The 18,929-nt window shown below is 43.1% G+C and overlaps 1 protein-coding gene across 4 annotated transcripts in view; it reads left to right on the top strand.

Moving 5' to 3' along the window:
• The first annotated feature begins 6 nt into the window (after nt 1-6).
• Nucleotides 7-18,929, top strand: part of SNAP91 (synaptosome associated protein 91) — a 142,994-nt gene continuing 124,071 nt past the window's right edge. For all 4 annotated transcript variants that reach the window (XM_025215311.1, XM_006033520.3, XM_006033526.3 and 1 more), the window contains exon 1: nt 7-156. In XM_025215311.1, coding sequence (XP_025071096.1) covers nt 27-156 — 130 coding nt within the window. In that variant the 5' untranslated portion in view covers nt 7-26. The remainder of the gene's footprint in view (nt 157-18,929) is intronic.

Consider the following 18,929-nt stretch of genomic DNA (forward strand, 5'->3'; position numbering starts at 1 on the left):
GGCAGCAGCGTTAACATTAGCCGAAGATGTCGGGTCAGACGCTGACAGATCGCATCGCAGCTGCTCAGTACAGCGTTACGGGATCGGCTGTGGCCAGAGCCGTCTGCAAAGCAACCACGCATGAAGTGATGGGGCCCAAGAAAAAGCACCTGGACTGTAAGCATCTCTCTCTTTGCTTTTATATAAGCTCTCTGCACCAAGGAGGTGGCCTAGCCCCTGCTCTTCAACATGGCTTTAGCAGTGCGGCCTCTAGCCGGAGCATTATGATCACAGGGCTTATGAGATTCTAAAGGAAGGATGGTTTTATTCCTGAGTATCTCCCGTGATTGCATAATGTTGCTTTTCCAGCCACTGGATTTTCCTCGTTTTGACCTCTGTCTTCCAGTTTTGACCGGTTAGTGTATCCTAAATGGTAGAGCCGACGAAAACTGAGAGGCAGTGAGGCGAACTAAATATGCCTCTCCACTGCTGCAGTAGGAATTGGGTTGAATTTAGCCAGATGACCCATAGGTGTATGTCCATGTGTGTAGATGAACTCGCAGAGGGGTTGATCTCCAATGACCATGTTAAGACCAGATCTTTCTTGAATAAGGGGCTGTAGATTGATTATTTTAGGGGGTTACAAAGGCTCTGATTCTGAGGGACCCATTTGCCTGCAAGAGGGCACTGTCTGATCTCCTCCTCTGATGGTGGTTCCCACAGTGTCTTATTGAGCTGGTGGTTTTGCTGTTGCACGCTGAGGTTTATAATTTAGTGGACATACAGCAGTTTAAGCATGAAATGGAGGGTAGCGAATGAGGTCACTGTATCACTGAAAATAACATGAGTCAAGTGAAATTATCAAAGCAATCGAAACATTAGTGTTCTCTCTGATCCAGTGTGGCTTCAGTTTGGACCTCTGGAGAGTGATGGGTAGAGTGACTAAATACTTAAATTTTGTGGTGTTGAACTAGATTTTGCATATCAGTTGTGATCTTTAAATAATTTGAAACCTGTCAACAGGGCACATGTTATGTACCCAAACAGTAAGAGGTTTTCTTTTAGTTTTGGAAATTGATTACAATAAGAAACATCCTAATGCAGGTTAGGAAATACTATCTTATAACTCTCTCTCTTAACCAGTGTTTGTAATATAGGGTAAATATTAGCCTATGTGTATGTAAATATTCTTGTAGTTTTAACTTATTTTGGAATTTACTGTAAATATTAATCTTTTCTGTTTTGTGTGCTGTTTGGGTACATGCAGCATATAGTCATTTTTTAAGTATATTTGAGCACTTGATGAGACTTGCATGCCAATGTGCTCTAGATATTCCTGATATCTGAATGGGGCATGGTGGGTGAGGTGTCAACATCTTTATCTGAAGCTATTATGTACAAATAAGTTACCGAACATAGTTTTGCCTGTCTCTGCATACCTAATAAGCTTTCTAGCCAGCACAGACTAGTGTCATCCCCTGTTACAATGCTCTCATCAAACAGTTATAGGCCATATCTGGGCCACTTGATTGTAATGTGGCCCACATGTCACACCTCATTTCAGCAGAGTCCATCTTTTCTTTTAAGTTTTTAGTTATGGTTAAAGCTAGCAGTGCTGTCTTGAATCTGCAGGCTTAAAACCATGCCTCTGGGGGTTGTGAACTCTTCCTTCTTCCCTTGTACCTCATTAACACCTCTTATGGTATACTCAATGTGCTTAAGTAACAGTATTAACTATTTAACAACTTATCACTGCAGCAGAGAGGTTATGGGGAAGAAAACAAAAGCATAGAGTCATCTATGGAATGACTGAGTTTCTGTATGTAGGTGAAATTCAGTGGCAAGAGACAAGAAAAAGGGAAAGTGCACCACTTCCCAGCTAATGGTAACTTCTTAGACTTAGCCATAAAATTTAAGTTCTTAAAGATGTAACGATGCCTTTAATCGCTCAGTGAGAGATCTGCATAGCAGTGAGTTGTCTTTTGACCAAAATTTGATGGATGAATTATCCTTTTATGTTGAGCATCCCTGTGCTATAAAATAAGCTCAAACTATTTATCTAATCTAGCTGTACATGTTCAGGGTGGGATACCATAAACAGGCCCATCTTTAAAGACTTGTTAACACAGTTACTCAAAATAGTGTTGCTTGTGAACAGGAATCAAGACTTGAATCAATTTTGCCACTGAAGGGTTAATGATAGTAAAACGTATAAAACTTACGCTTGTTCATAAAGTAGATATGACAACATTCAAGAAGTAGGTCATTGAATATGAAGATGCATGTTTAGTTGTATAACTAGATCTTAAAGTTCAGCGAACAGCTGTAGACGTGGAATGAGGAATAAAAGAGTAAAGGTATCAAATGACAGCTCTTCATGCTTGTCTTCAGACTTTCAATGATGGAAACTAATGGTAAGTGCAAGGAACTATGAGACTTGAAGAATCCGGTGCCCAACAGATAGAGAAGCATTTCAGATGGCTAGAGCAATACTTCCTATCTTAAAACAGCAAAAGTGGGAAGGGAGACTTGAGGCTGGTGGACCTAGTAGTAGAAATTAGAAAGAAACAGAAAAGCAGTAAAAGGGCATGGTGGGTGCCATGGATCCACAGGCAGAAACACTCTAAGGGGATTCTCTGGCTAGTGGGGGAAGGCTGTATGAAATGTTCTGGAGGCAGTGACCATTGGGCAGGGGCTCCTTGTAAGGAGGGGAGGGGGATGGAGGTGCCTGGTTGAGGGACCTAGCTTTGACTGAGGAGGTTGACCCTGGGAGATTTTTCACAGGAACTTTTTGGAGGGCTAGGCTATAGTCTGAGCATAAGATGAGGATTTTGTCCACTTTGTTTTACCGTACATCACTGTCAAATCATTTGATCACTTTGTTTATATAATTTGTTCTTCCTGATAACAAACCCCTTCTCTTTCTGTTCTTTTCCCAAGGTGCCCAGGGTGAATTGTGATTTCTGAGCAAATGATTAACCTGGGTATTCCCATTCCGCAGAGTGGGGAACCAGTAGGCTTGCACAAACCTAGGGTGCATCTCTGGGGGTGCCCCAACACCTTAAGGTTTTGTCAGAGTGGGAATGGTAATGAGATGTGGAGTGTTGAATTTCTAGGTCACTGTTTTGAATCTGGCCCAGTTTGGTATTGACAGGAACCATGTAAAACTGGTGCCTCCCAAGACTGGGTGGGCACCCCGTGTAGTCGGCGGTGGAGCAGAAACTGTCCAAAGATGCCGGCAGCTGCCTTTGCAGTGGGAGGGTGGGTGGCAAGCAGTGACCGCCTGCAGAAAATGGCGGCGGCTTCAGTGGCAGGCCGGCCCCGGGGGGGCGGGCTCCGGTGGCAGCCAGTCTCAGGGGAGGGACAGGTGACGTGTGGGTAGCCACATGACAGGAACAGCTTTCAACATGATCGTCCTACATCCTGTGTGGAACAATCTTTATTGTGGTCCTTTCTTCAGTTAGTAGCCAGGGGTTGTCTCTCAATCCAGGTTTGGGTGTGTTGTTTTGTTTTTTGATTAAATGGTAGGATATGGTTCTTAAAGAGAGAATAATGGCTTAATGCTCTAGTTTATGGATGGTACATGCAGTGCTTGGGGATAAGGAAGAAACAGTGAAGGCTGTTATGAACAAACAGGCTCAGAGAGTCCAGAGTAGCGGTGTAATGCGCAAGAGTAGGCGAGTTGGAGAAATGCTTTAAAAGTACATGGAAACTTGATCAAGGTAGTGAAGAGGTAGGGCTAGTGGAAGGATTCTGGAATTCAGTGGAATACAGCTGGGTTCTTGAATAGGCTCAGTGGGTGGAGTATATACTGAGGAGGTGGAGAGAAGCCAGAGGAGGCGGCTTATCTCATCAGAATGAGAGCTCAGTCTTAGGCAGAGAAGGTCAAATCTTGGGGGGTTGCATCTAACAAGTCTGAAATTTCAGAACCATTATTTTACAGTATGGGATTGCAGGCAAGTGATAATGTCAGCTAGGATAACTCTTTTCAAAAGCAGAGAAGGCAGGCTGAAGAATTTTCAACTTCATCTTAGTTGATGGGCAAGAAGCTGAAAGTTAAATATTAATTGCATATAAATATAATATAAATGGTACTTCTAAAGATCTGTAAAGAGAGATCGTCCAGAGAACATTCAGGGTGGTAGAGGAAGGGAAGGAACGCCAGAACAAACTATAGAAAGAAATTGAAAGAATGTCCAAATGATGGAGCTGCTGTATTTCATCTAGTCTTTCCTTAGCTGACAAGATGAGTGATGGGGCAATAACTTGTAGCTGGAAAATATGAAGTTTTGAACATCAGGTTCTAAAAGGAACTGGTGATCTGTGTATTTTACATTTCATGGATATTTAGCCAAGTGTAAACACTTTGATAAAGGCCTAGTTAAAATTGTGAGGCTTGAATTAAGCCTAGAAAGTGAGGAGTGGAAAGTTGGATGCCAGTGAATAAATCTGTGGGGTGTGTGGGTCTGTATAAGGCAACTTTTGTAGATATGGAAGTCTTTATTATAGTCTTGTATGTGTTTATATAGAAAAATCTGTTTCTTGGACCTGATTGTAATTTTTAACACTCACTTGAAGGGTGGCTAGTAAATGGAGTATATAAAAAGCAAACGAAGCAAACAATTCAACTTAATCCATGTTTGCCACCAAGATGCGCAAAGGCGGTGGGGTTTTGGGTGAGTGGGGGTATGCTAGCTCAGGAAGACACATTTCTTACACTACTCTTATAGAATTTTTGTTCAGTTTATACTGACTTGGGCCATAGTATCTATCAATGACACTGTGGCTTCTAGTTTTGAACTATGCAAGCATCCAGTCGCAATAGACAAAGTAATGCTGCTCCTGGGCTTCAGCATGTGGAAAGATGTTGTTACTTGTTGTATGTTCATAGTGTCTAGCTTGATAAGCTTCTAATGCATGGCTGGATAATAATTATATTTCAATTTCATCTTGCCACCCTGTGTCTGGCTGCTGGAAAAATGGAATTTACTCTGATACCAGTTGCTTTCTTATTCCCAAATCAGAAGCATGACTCAAATCTGTTTATTAATGGCTTTGAAAGTTGCATAAGCTTCATTTTTTTTATAAATCTCTATTCCCTTAACAAAACATGTTCTGTTAGGCTTTTTATATTCTTTGCTAGTTCTTTCAGTTCTTTCAAACATACTAGAACATGTCCCTGCAGGCCAAGGAAGGCAAGATCATTGATTTGCACTCTGCTTTATATTTGAAAGACCATTTTTACATTTATAAGAACTGAACTTCTTATGAAGGTAGACTAAACTTGGGAGATACTGATGGCTCACCTCGTATATATCTTGCCAAGGAAACCTTATACTCTTGGAAAACCCATAGCTACACCTTCCTCTTTGGGCATATCATTGTCTACATCTTCACAGGTCACTTTGACATACAAGTGACCTAATTTGGGAAGAGGGAAAGAAATCCAGAATGGAGACCAACTGGAGCATTTTTCTGTCTTTTTCTTCTCCATATAGGGAAGTTCTGCTGTATCCCTCCACCCCATGCTCTTTCAGTCTATATGTAAACCAAGAACTACTGCACATGTACAGTCTGACATGGTTCTCCTTTAATACATTTGAGTGTATTGCAGTTAGGTTTTCTGCACTGCTTGTTTACTGAACTGCTCTCTTTTTGAGTTGGACTCCTGTGTGAGCAGTAACAAAATGAAGATGACAAACTTCTGGTTTACTTCATGGACTTGTATTTTAATTGTGGGTTGGCTGAAGGAGAAGGAAGGGGTGTTCTGCAGACTTTGATACATTTTGCATGTTTCTCAGGTAATGGGAGCCATTGAGAAGGGTTTGGGGCCCAGATTCTCCCAGGTATTATACTGGGAGTCCAGCATTTGAGTTGTCCAAGGTAGATTAATTTCTATTTCATTATGGGTAGACAGCAGGCTGCCAGTAAACTTTTTAAAACAAGGCCTTGACTAGGTGATGCTAAACTAAGAACTAACAGCTTTTGCCCAGTTTCAAGGGTGTGGTGTTTGTTCTGATGATCGTAGCAAGATAACCTGGAGACTTACTGCACTACATACTTGTCATTTTGTTTTTAGAACAATGTGTTGGCTTCTTTGAATCCCCCTAAGCTGATGGTGGCCAAAGGTCGGATGTCAACTATGTACACTTCATAAAGATTTATAAAGGACTAGTTCCACTTTAAAGAAACATAAACCACTAGTCTGCAGAATCGTTCTGTTTTTACTGGGGAAGCAGTATGTTGAGATTCCTCCAGAGAATGCTTTGTCAGTAGCAACAAGTACTGAATTTCAGAGACAATTCAAGTTAATGTGTCTCTTCTATAGCTATCATTGAATATGACATATTGCTAATGTGTGGAAATTTAGGATCTCTTTTCTTTGGGATGTCTTGGAGCTTCTCCGTCCCTTGTGAGGCCCAAAAGGATTCCCTTCTGTTTACCTTGCTCAATCTGTCTTGCCTCAGTAAGGAAACTAAGCCATTTAGGGCTCTAGTTTGATTAGCGGATAGATGGCATTTGGCTTGACTTTTCTTTATACCAGATCCAAATGGGGTAGTTGAATTGTTTTTTCTAGTATCTAGCGTAGAACTAGTTTGCTGAAGGTCTGGGCAGAAAGGAACTGAGAAATGATGTTGCCTGACTGAAGAAATTTAGCTTTTGGAATTGATGGACACTGGGATTGTTCCTTTTACTAGAGGACTAAATCTACTTCATGACAATAATTTTTTTACTATATTTTTGGATCAAAGGTAATGGCAACTTTTGCGTGTTTCAACTTAATGCTAAGACATTGACCTTGTTTCTTGAAACAAGTTGTTCATTAGCCACAGTCTGTAATAGTGTGGTGTACTTCGTTTGGCCCCTGCAAAAGCATTTACTGGTGGAAAGTACCTACTTAAAGTAATAGGTCAGCCTTATTGTTATGTATTTTCCCCATTTGAAAGACTATATGTAAAAAGTAGTGATTGTAGCTGCCTGAACAGCATGCAGCGTCAAGCATGATACTTCTGTGTCCTACACTGATACTGATCTTTTTTTGTTAGACAGGTGGAATTGCTCTTTGTTCCTGGTGAAATCTGGCTTCTTGAGCGAGGCATTGGAAGACTTGCACTGAAGAAATATTTTCTTTAGAATAGAAATAAATAACTGAAGGGCATTCGATCTATTGTAAGGTCTCTCAAATGTGATTATCCTGGACAAAGGAAATGTATCTGAACATGTGGATGCCAAGTGTGTTTCCCTCTGCCCCTCTCCCATCCCCTTTTTAGCTATCCTTTCTTATCTTCTGAATGTTGAAGAGAAGTATTTTGGAAGCAAACTGAAATCTCTTCTGTCCAGTATGCAGTGTAGCCCCAGAAACTGGCTTCTCCTTCTCCTTCATTTCACTCACTATCTTGTGTTTTAATTCAACCTCTTTCTTGGTTCTTCCCTTTCTTTTTTTAGGATTGTACTCATCCACAGCTACAAATCATGGTAAACTCCTCAAAGGATGGGGGGGCAGGGAGGGGAAGGCAGACTATACAAAATGAGATTCCATTATAGGTGCATTCAGACCTGTAAGGGATCATCAATTCAGTATGGATTTCTGAAAGCTGAAGCTGCTTCTGGAACTTAAATTCTGCATGTTGATAGCATCAATTCTGCACTTGAGTGGAAAACAGCCATCTTGAGACTGGTTTTTGTTTTTAAGTGGCTTTTCTTTAATTTCACTTTTGAAGGTGATGGATTCTGTGGTCATTCTTGACTCCTTAGAAGTGAGTTTAACTGTGGGCCAGTTGGCAAGATACAAGACTTGTTCTGAAGACTGTTACACTCCTGCTTTTAGAGGAAGGTAGTTGCTGTGTGAGACCCAAGTAAAGGATGGGGAGGGGTAATCAAGGTGACTTGAGCTAATACAATAAATTACACTTGAAGTTTAGGTCTGAAATAGCTAGGCAAGTCCAGCATTCAACTGGTAGCAAATATATGCATTCCAGATGGCTTGTGGTGTTTTTAAAATATATAAAACCTATTGGAGGCTTGTTACATTCATGCTCCCATGGATAGGTACAGAACAGTGGCTTGCAATAAAGTCTAGAAGTCATTGTTGATCACTTACGGCCAAGTCCAAATTCCACGGAGTGGGAGTGAAGTCTTTTGGCTAACTGCAGCTACTCCGTTGTAGTTAAAGCTGTGTGCTAAACTGGGTATTCAGGTTCTTTTTAGACTCAGGATACTTGAATCACAGAATAATAAAATCATATAAAATTAGGGTTGGAAGGGACCACAGGAGGTCATGTAGTCCAACCCCCCTGCTTAAAGCAGGACCATCTCCATCTGGATCAGCCCAGCCACATCTTAGCTTTCTACTTGGGTCTCCAAGGATGAAGATTTTTAAACAGAAAAATACAGGATCCCTACTTATCACACTAGGTATTATTCCACCAGGGACTTTTAATATCTTGGAAATAACTAGTCAGTGACATCTGCTTTTGCTAGGAAACAGCTCAAAACAGTTTATATATCATCATTTGATACAGTAAAATTTCTGCATTTGTTTAACTAACTGCTATACATGGTTGCCCCTTCTACCAATAAAACTGCTGTAAGTTAGCCAAAGGGTAAAGTTGCATCAGTAAAGGGTCATGCAAATCTAGTAGTGGGTGCACACTCCTGAGCAGCAGCAGCAGCTACTTCTCCACTTAAGGTATGTACAGATGTTACATTTTAGATCTACTTAACCAGGGTTAGGTTGAGCTAAGTGCTGATGTGTGCAGATGTTCAGGGAGGTTAAATTGGGCAAGAAATGGTGGGTTTATTCTAAGTTTAGCTCACTTGAGGAGATGAACCAAGTTAGTTTGGGAACTGGTTAGCCTGATCTAGTGAACACCTGTACGTGTTCAGATTGCAGCCCTGGGGCTGGGAAGGCCTACCCCTCCCCATATCCTGAGTTAGTTACACCAGGTTCCTGGCATAGCTCCCAGCGCTAGTGCACATATGTACAAGCTGCTTCTGACCTAGATTGTGGGGCAAACATCTGTACCTACCGCTATAAAGTAGGTAAAGGATACATTGTCCATCTCTGTTGCTGACACTTGCACTTTTTTCTGCAGGTATCTTCATGGCTTTATGTAGATGAATAGGGGAAAGAAAGATGTGCATTTCAATTGCACAGTTTAAGTTTGAACTGGCATTGTGCTAGAGGTCAAGGCCACCTTCCGTTCTTCTTTCCCAGAGTCTTATATTTGGATCCACAGTAGTGGTGCAAGTGGTTTAACAATCTAGAGCTAATAAGGGGCCTATTTCATCAGGATGGGGAAGAAGGGACAGAAAAGTTATGCTGAGGCAATGATGGTAAATATGATGTGTGACACCTGGCTGGGCAGATGGGCCAGGCTGGTTCGGGGCTGGGCCCACCTTCACTTCAGCAACGCTTGCACCCCCCTGGCTCACCTCAGATGTGTCAGGGAGGCCAGGCAGGCCCAGCTGCAGCCCCCTGACAGGCGCAAAGGGAGCCTGCCCTTGTCTGGTGGGGGGCTTCTAACTTTGTTTGCCCAGGGTCCCAATAAAAATCTGGCACTGCAGTCAGTGCTGTTATCCTGTAGCTGACACAATAACAATGAATGCTTTGACACCAGATGGTCAACTGTTGGCCTGCAGATTCTGGCAAACTGCCTGGTATTGTTCCATTCTTGCCCTCTAGAGCTTGTGGAGAATTGTAACAGTCAGTAAACCCTTTGCAAAACACTACAACTTCATGGCGCACTGTATTTATTGAGGAAAGCAGTTATGACACTTGTCTTGGAGAAGCTAGAGTAAGAATGCATAGTGGTAAACGTAAGGCAGGGCAAGAGGATTAAAGCAAAACTTTCAAATTTGCTTTAAATTCTGATGGGAGTCCCAGATAGAACAGCAGGTTTGCCTTTCTCTGCTGACAGGCAAGCCAAAAGGGGATCTTTGAAGGGGGATAAAGTGAAGGTGCTGAAAACAACACGTAATTTCAGTTCTATCACATGGTGGGGGTGAGGAGAAGAGGGAAAACAGCAGGACAGGTTGTAGAACAAGTGTAGAATAACCACAAGGTCAGGGATTTAATCTAAAGCAGTCTTTCATGATTGAGATCTTGTAATGGTCTTTGTTCATGCTCTAACACCTGGATTTCATTTGGGATTCTCTCATTAAAAGTTCCTTAATTCATGTGTCTGAGGAAATGGTTCTTGGTGGTAGACATTCAGCTAGGATCTGTTTCTTGCCTTCTGGGCTGACAGAATTCAAAGTTTTGTCAGTTTGAGAAAACTGCGTTGGTTGTACCCTGTCGGTGTAAAATCCAGTGTAAGTGCTTCTGTTAAACCTGCAATGGATTGTCCTCTTTTCCTTTAAAATGAAAATAGGCCCTCCACTATTTTGGTGTAGCCAGGTGGCCTGTTTACCTTACTCCAGCAGCTGTTGCTTCTCCTTCTGGAGAAACAACATCATTGTATCAAATTTCTAACACAGCTGGAATCTTTCTTTTAGAAGTGGGAAGGCTAAAAGCTTTTCTTTTAGCTGAGGTGTTGACTTTTATATGAATGTAGGACTTTAGCTCACAAAGATGTGGTTGTCTGTTTCTTACTCAGTGTCCACTAAAGGATAACTAACTCTGTTTTGGTGTGATCAAGACCAAAGAGGTTGCCATATTAAGTATGAACACATTTTGAGTACTGGTGCAATCTATAAATATGACTCCTATGTACATCTGAAGTAGAACACAGAGTTCAGATTGGAACAGCCTTGGGTGGGATTTCCATATGGGAAATCATGCTTCCCCTCATGCCAAATCTAAGTTGCTTCTGTAAGGCTTGTCAGTTTCTTCACTAACTTAAAACAATTCTTCTTTTGAGGGCAGGGATAAAGAAACTGTCACAAGCTTTCTTTTCTGAGCAATAATCGGAAACTATTACAAACTTCTTTAAGGTAAAAGGGTGGCTTTGTAGTTCATGCTCATATACCTGTATCTATATTTTACCAATGGAAAACAAGATGAAAATGACGAGTACATACACTTCAAAGGTTGTTTAAGCATGATGTTGCATCCAATTTTCTTAGTCTTGCCAAAATTCTAATAGGTCCTAAGCGGAGGAAGGAGGGAATACATTAAGGCCATGTACCTTAATGTTATGTCCTGCTGAATCCAGTATCTGTTTGCACTCAATATAAGGTTTAGATTTTGGAATCAGTAGTTGAGAGGAATAAGTTAGTTCACACCTCTCAAACTAAATAACAGCTTAGAAAATTTCTCTAATGCATTGCTGACTGTATTCAACAGAACAAAGCTGAAGGGGCCTAGGTTTAGGCCTACTCCCTAAGAGCCATCTTCCCAAATGTCAAGTTTCCCCAAAATAACAGTAATGAACAGTGCATTTCTGTGTTGTGGTGCAAAAAACAATAAAAAATCCCAGCATATGGAAGACTTTTTGATTTAAATGTTTATAATGCAAGCTACTATACCTATTTAAGATTAAACCATAATAGTGCATCTAAAAGTAGACATATTACAAAACTTTAGAGTGCTTAAATATCCGTAATGTCTTGCAGTTGGATCCAATTTTAGTTTTTGTTTGGGAGTCGAGGTAACTAAAATAAGTTTCAGACTTATTTTGTAAGCGGGGGAGGGGGAAGCTCTCTAAAGAGTAAGTCACATCCCAAGGTGTGTTGGACAGATAAATGCACTGAGGACAGAATGTGCTGCAGCTGATGATGTAGTCCATTGGTTCTCAAACTTCTTAGACTCCAGGCACTCAAAATGCTAGCTCTTTATTTTCACTCATTTGTTGACTACAGAAAAATAGAGCAATTTGGTTGCCAAAACCTAGAGACCACAGCAGGGAAGAAATGTTTTTAACATTCTGGATTTTTATTTGAAATTTCTGGGTTTGTCTTGCAAATCGTGTTAGCACTGTTAGGTGTGCAAACTTTGTAACACCCTTGGAAAGAATCTCAGGACAACTCTGTGTACTGCAGTACCATGGTGGAGAATTGCTGGTCTAGTTAAGGGCCTACCTTCAAGGCATGACACTGAAACAGTGAGCAGCTCCAACCTTGATGTTCTATTATGGCAGTCAGATAAATAAAACAGAAGTGGCTTAGACCAATAACTGCTGACTTAAACTTAATATTTCAATATGCATTTGATTCTGTAAGAAATAGAGTGGTTCTTTTAACAATATTAATTGTGGCATTGTACATATAAGAATAGGCACTGGATGAAAATGATAGAACCCTGTATCCATTATCATAGCAAGGCAACATAGGAGTTTTATAACAACCTAGGCATCAGTGATAACACTGACTGACAAGGGAGGAAAGAAAGTACCTCAATTTCTCACCCTTATGGTGGCTTACAGTATTCCATGCACTTCAGCTAGCTTGTGCTAGCAGCCACTCTTTTTGAGACCAGCTTTTTTCACAATTCCTTTACTTCTTAAATTTCCAATATTTTGGAATTTTAAAGGCACATGCAAGATGATTATAATAAACTTTTACAAACCATATTGTAACTGGCAGCATTGCTGATTCTAGACATACATCTTTCAGTCATTCTGAGAAGAAAATTGTCATATTTTATGAAACAGAAACTAGCGCAGTGTTTTCTGAACTGCATATAAACTGGAGTTGGTGGCCAGCAGGGATCCGGGTTTTTCGTTTCCCACGGGAAAACAGAAAACCACGGATTCCTGGTTTTTATTGGAGAAAACGCGGATTTTTCTTTTTAGCAGAGAAATCTGCGGATTTTTCACTTTTACAAAGAGCTCTTGCAGACTGTCACAGCTCCAGCCTGCAAGACCCGATTTGCAAAAAGGGCGGGAAACCCCCAGCCCTGGCCAGAGGCGGAGGGAGAGGGTGGGGCCTGAGCCTCTGAAGCAGCCAAGGCTGGGCTTGGGCTCAGGCTCAGACTTGCCCTTCACCCCGGAGCATGGAGGTAAGTGGGGCTGTGGGGCAGGGCTGGGGGAGATGGTTGCAGCCTAAAGCCAGGTTATAATACATGGTCTACTGTGACATGTCTATATGCTGTCTTTCTTCAACACTAGGGACAGACGTTGCACACAAACCGGTTTAAGTGATCATAAACTGGTTTAAACCTGTAACAATGAATATTCAGTGCACATAAACCAGTTTGAAAATGGCTGAAACTGGTTTGCGATAAATCTGGTTGAATGTAGTATCAGACTTAACTGATGTGGGTCAAACCAGTTTCTGCAATGTCTATCCCAGACCCCTTGTTGGTTTTAAGTTGTTCCCCAGCATCCCAAATACTTTGCAGCCCTGGGTGGGGCTGTGTTCTCTGCTCCAGCCCAGCAGGGCTGGCCCCACCCCTCTATTCCCTAGCTGGAGCTCTGGCAGAGACTGCAGGTACAGGGCATCTGCCTGGCTTCCTCCTGTTCCCTGCCTTCCCCATCACCACTCCCTGCTGAAGCAGGGATTCCCCTTTCCCCTTTGCCTTACATGGACACCTCTCAGCATTAGCTGGTGTACCACATGGTGGCTATGGTCCGTGCTGTGGGAGATGGGGCAAAGGCATGCAGCACAGTGCCAGCTTAGGGCTTTTTGGAGCTAACATCAAGTAGCTTGTAATGTCCCTCTGTTCCTGCCTTGGAAAAGCTGTTTAAGAAGAGCTTGAACTAATGGAGAGAGGCTCTTGTTTTTAATGGGTTGATAAACACTGAGTTAGGGGTGATAAACACTGTTACCATCTCCCTGCTGGGTGTGGGGGGAACCCCTCCCTAATCAGAGCTCCTGGGGAGCCTGGCCATGCCCCACCCCCTGCTCCTCAGCTCAGCAGTGTGGAAGGGAAGGGAGGACAGCTCTAGTGCCCCTTGATTCCTAGCTGGAGCCGTTGCAGGCACGTGGCTGCATTTCCTCAGTCCAGAAGGGATGTCTGAACAGTTACAAACTGGTTCAGTCTAGCCAGGTTAGACTAACCTGCAAAGATTGAATCAATTCAGGCTTAGGCTTTTTGAATGTCTGTCCCATATTGTAGCTCATTTTAAACCAACTTAAATCAGTAAACAAGAGTAAGGCATCTTCTCCTTTTTGCCCTGTCAATAAATGGGATTCCCTAGAGTGTAGTTCAGAGATAAAGCATATTTCTTCTCATTCAAATTTTGCTGCTGGGGAGGATATGGAGATGGAAGAAAACTTTGCTATACTCATGCTAACTTTGGATATAAGCAATATTTTGAGGAGTTTAAGGAACTACATCAGCTGCAGGTAATTCAACAGAGCAGTCAGAATGAGGCCATATTGTACCTAACAAATAGATCCAGCCCTTAAGACCTATGAATTGTGGTATGGATTTTTTGAGAGAAAATAATTTAAGGGACTAATCTGTGGAACAGTCTTAAATTTGCCATACTAGATTAACCCTGCAGTTTTAATATTGACTCCCCATAGACTGCCAGTAGAATGACTGACTGTAGCCTTATGTGACAGCCTTTTTACACACAAACTTTTGATCTCATAACTGTCTCTTCCCCACCCCTTGTCCCTGTCCCACCCACTTCATCATGGAAACACCAAAACTGTTCAAGAGCATAAATGAAATCAGGAAGAGTTTTATATTTGAGTAAGCAATGCCTAGAAGCTTAAGAGTAGTCATCTCCTGTAGTCATGGTTACTCTTCCCGTTTCCCTCTTGTGGCCTTCCTCCTCACTCCCCAAAACAAACAAAAACCAACCGAAAATGGATCTTCAGCGTGAAAATAGTTGGTTAGAGACCTAATAAAAGAATTCTCTAAAACATAACTTCTGGTGTCTAAATGGTCTTTACTGTGTGTTGCTATGCAATGCTGGAACAGGTTGGAGTTGTATCTGTAGCCCAAATGCACAGGGAGGAGCAAGGGAAAGTTCCCAAACCTGGAAGAAATGGGGATGCTGAATCTTTTTGAATGGTCTTGGAGGGTCTCAGAATAGCTGTCTAGATAAAGAGAATCAGATGGGTACCTTTAAGGAAATTTGAAAGCATACCTGCATAGTTAACAACATTCTTGCACTAGATCTTTTGAATTTTACTCAAACCTTAAACTTTTAGTTTTTAATGGCAATCTTTTGAGGATTTGGGTCCATCTTTCAGAACAGCCCTAATTTTTATAGTCTAAATAGTAAACAAGATTTTCCATTTAAAAAAACAAAACAAACTAGTTTGTTTTAGTCCAGAACTCTATTTTACTAATAGTAAAGGAACTAATCTAATTTAATTTGTATCTTTCTTTTACTGAAAGGTACAACAGGCCTCTGTCAAGTAACCTCTGAACAAACTTGACTACAACTAAGTAATGGTGCCCATCTTGTTGTGAAAATGTCACCACGTGGTGAGGTTTTCAGAGTATTCACATCTTACAAAATCTGGCTTTCTCAATTCAAGCTGTAGACATTAATTCTCAGCTTTGGAGGCTGGTTCAGGCCCTTGACAGCCACTATCTTGGCAAATGTGCATGTATTTGAGCAGAGTGATTCAATACAGAGCGGTTGAAACCATAGCTATCTAACGGATTGTTCTCTAACCATGCTGATGGGGGATAGTAATGAATAACTTAAAGGGATGTATAGAGTAAAACCAGCAGCATAACAAATGGAGTTGGTGTCCACAGCAAACCCTGGGGAGGGCATGGAATTCTGAGCAGTTACCCATGCTGGAAATGCTGCTAAACCAGGGGTGTCAAACGTACAGCTTGCAGGCTGGATCTGGCTCGTGGAGACCTATGATCCAGCCTGCGGGTTGCTGCACCAACCCTATGTGCTGGCCATAGCCCTAGTCTTGTGCACAGCATGCAGTACATGGGTTGCAAGCAGTAGGGATGTGTGAAACGGGCCGTATTCCATTTGGATTCAGCCTGAATCGGGGACAGTGATTCAATTTGAAATTGGGACAGCGATCCAAATCAACAATTCAGCCAAATCCAGATCTGGAGATTTGATGCTTATTCAGAGAATCAGCGATTTGGCCATAGACACAGCTTTAAATGGTTTTTCTACATACCTTGAGGTACCAGGCACAGCTCGTGAAGGCTGCAATGCTGGGAAGGATGGAGTGTCCCACAGGAGCACTGTGGGGTCCCCCTGTGTGCTCAATGGTGAACCTGGAAGTGGACCGGAAGTACTTCCAGTTCACTTCTGGGTCTGCTGGGGAGTGCACTGGGGGGGCCCCCCTGCGCCCCGTCAGCTCAGCAATTGGCCGTGGGGGTCCCCAGGTGCCTGCCCCCCAGATCAAGGAGGCACCAGTCGCCAAGCTGGGGTGGGGGTGGGTGGGCCATGCGCTTCCTGGTGGACCCGGAAGTGAATTGGAAGTGCTTCTGGTTCACTTCTGGGTCTGCTACCAAGCATGCTGGGGAGCCTCCTGTGCTCCTATGGGATGCTCCATCCGCCCCACAATCACAGCATTCACGAGCTGCCTGGTACCTGGAGGTATGTAGAAAAAACATTTTAAAGCTGTGTCTATGGCTGAATCGCTGAATCTCTCCAAAATAATTCAGAGGGTTCCAATTCGATTCAGAGAGATTAAAGGGTCTCCTGATTTGGTTCAGAGATTCAGCCACCAAATTGGGCCAAATCTCCACCGAATCAAATTGGGGACCAAAACTTTGCACAGCCCTACCAAACCGCATAGGCAGTTGGTCTGAAGCATTGTATGGAGTCCATGCCTTGAATCTCCTGTGCCATATGCAATGCCAGGTTCTGCACATGCTCTATGCTGGCCTTGGACTGCATGCATAGCAAGTCCTGGGGTCAGTGTGTGTTGCACACATTGCTGGACCCATGCGCACTGCAAGCAGAACATGCTGGACCCAGAGCCAGTACGCAGGATCAATCAATTGGAAGCAAGTTACTAAATAGAGCATGTGTACCCTGCTAGCCCTGTGCTGCACGTAGCATATGCAGCTGGTTGTCCCTTGTGTCATGGGCAGCATGTGCCAGTCAGGGACTTGCTGTGCACAGGGAGTCCAGGACTGACCACCTGTTTTTCTGGTAGTACCAGGTTGGGCCCAGGGGCAGCGCATACTGTATGGCACCCCCAGGAGGCTGTCGCATGCAGCATGCAGTATGTGGGCTAGATCTGATGCTTTGGCCTCTTTACAGGGGATCAGTCCTGTTCTGACCCATGGACCAGCTCAGGGATGCTTATTTTGCCCCTGAGGTCAGGTGAGATCGACACCCCCATTCTAAACAGTCCCAGCTGAGCTGCTGACACCCTGCATGCTCTACCTGCACCAGTTGTTGCTCTTCAGTTCCCAGCTGTGGCTGCTTTTTTAAAGCTCCCAGGATGCTGCTGGGACATGGACTCTGCAGGAGATGGGGTTAGGGGGAGGTGATTCCGTTGCCTTTCCTAACTTAGTGCCCTTCTCACCCAACCCTAGTTACGGTGCTAAGTAAAACAATAAGTTCCTGACAAGACAAGGGAACATTTGGAGCGATAGAGGTAGGGCAGGGGTGTCCAACCTTTTTGAATGTGGGGCCGGATCATGAACTTTTTATCACCCAGTGGGCCGGCGAGCTATATTCAAAGACCTCACAGGAAGCGGTATAACATCAGGAAGTGATGTCACATGACCTTTGACACCAATGAAGTTGCAGGAAGTGACAATGAAATGGGTCTAACCAGTTCAAAACTCTCCCTCTATAGCATCCACTTCTGCCACTGTTTGCGACAGGATACTGAGCTAGCTGGACCATTGGGCTGACCAAGCATGGCACTTTTTATGCTCGTATGTTCTTTGGCTGAGCTATGGCTGAGATTTGCAAAAAGGGGTAGATAGGCTATAAACTATGGCTGAGATTTGCAAAAACGGGTAGATAGGCATGTTACAAAGTTGTCATAAAAGATTTGGAGCCCTCTAAATCCCATTCATTTTAATGGAAGTTGACTCGGCTTTGAAAATCTCAGACCAAGGTGCCAGCCAAATAAGTAAAAAAAATATTTTGAATTTCTATGCAGTGCATTTATGTGGGGCTCTCCAATCATTTTACAAACATTAAATGGACCTCGGGGCATCCCTGCTTTTCAGAAGAAATGTGGTGGTGAGGACATTCTGGGAACATCTCTCACTCTGTGTGTGGTCTGCTTCTACTGTCTTTGGACCACCCTAGAAGGGCCCTTACTGCCTCATTTCCAGTTCAGAGCAGATAAAATATAAATGGGTAGGAAGGGCTTATTTTTTGGCAGCAGCTTTGCGTGGCTTGGGGCTAGGGAAGATGTACCCACAATTAGCCACTGACCAGAGCGGGAACACAGTTGTCCTCACTTATTAACATGGCTCCAAGGCCCTATACTGTCTCTGCCTACATGTTGTTCTCATGAGAGTAGAGGATTCCCATCATGCCTCCTGGACTGCCGTCACCAGATAGCTGTCTTGGTTCTAAGGTTGCGCTTCTGACTCTTTCATGGCCTCTTTCAGGGTGCGCACTTAGAACTCTGACTTTTCCTTCCCGCCCATTTTGCTGAATTCTGATTATTCCCACAGGGCATGAATTTAGTTCAGTGGCTATGATTCTGCTTTCTCATACAGAGGCAATGACTCTCACAAAGTATGGCATATTTTAGTAGGATAAAAACATTTTGAAGGCCACGCAGAAAGCAATAAGCAGTCTTTACTCACATGAGCTTACCTGGTATCAACCACCTGCTACTTAGGTTCCTGGCAGGTATAGACACAAGTTTATTAGCATGTTGTTCCAGAGTGAGTCTCTGTGCGATAGCCTACATCAGGTCTCAGATCTAGGGAGCCTGACCCCTCCCCAGCCATAGGCTTGTCACGTTATACCAATCTGCTGGCCGGTGCAGACCCAGCTGGGCTCCTCCCATCCCCAGCAGCACATGGGAAGCCAGCTTCAACTGCATGCCACTATTTCTGGCCAGTGCTGACCCAGCTGGGTCCATCCCATCTGGAGCAGTATGCAGTTGAAGCCGGCTTCCCATGAGCTACTTGGGATGGGAGG

Source organism: Alligator sinensis, unplaced genomic scaffold (genome assembly GCF_000455745.1).
Source record: "Alligator sinensis unplaced genomic scaffold, ASM45574v1 scaffold180_1, whole genome shotgun sequence".
In the NCBI taxonomy this organism is placed as follows: Eukaryota; Metazoa; Chordata; order Crocodylia; family Alligatoridae; genus Alligator; species Alligator sinensis.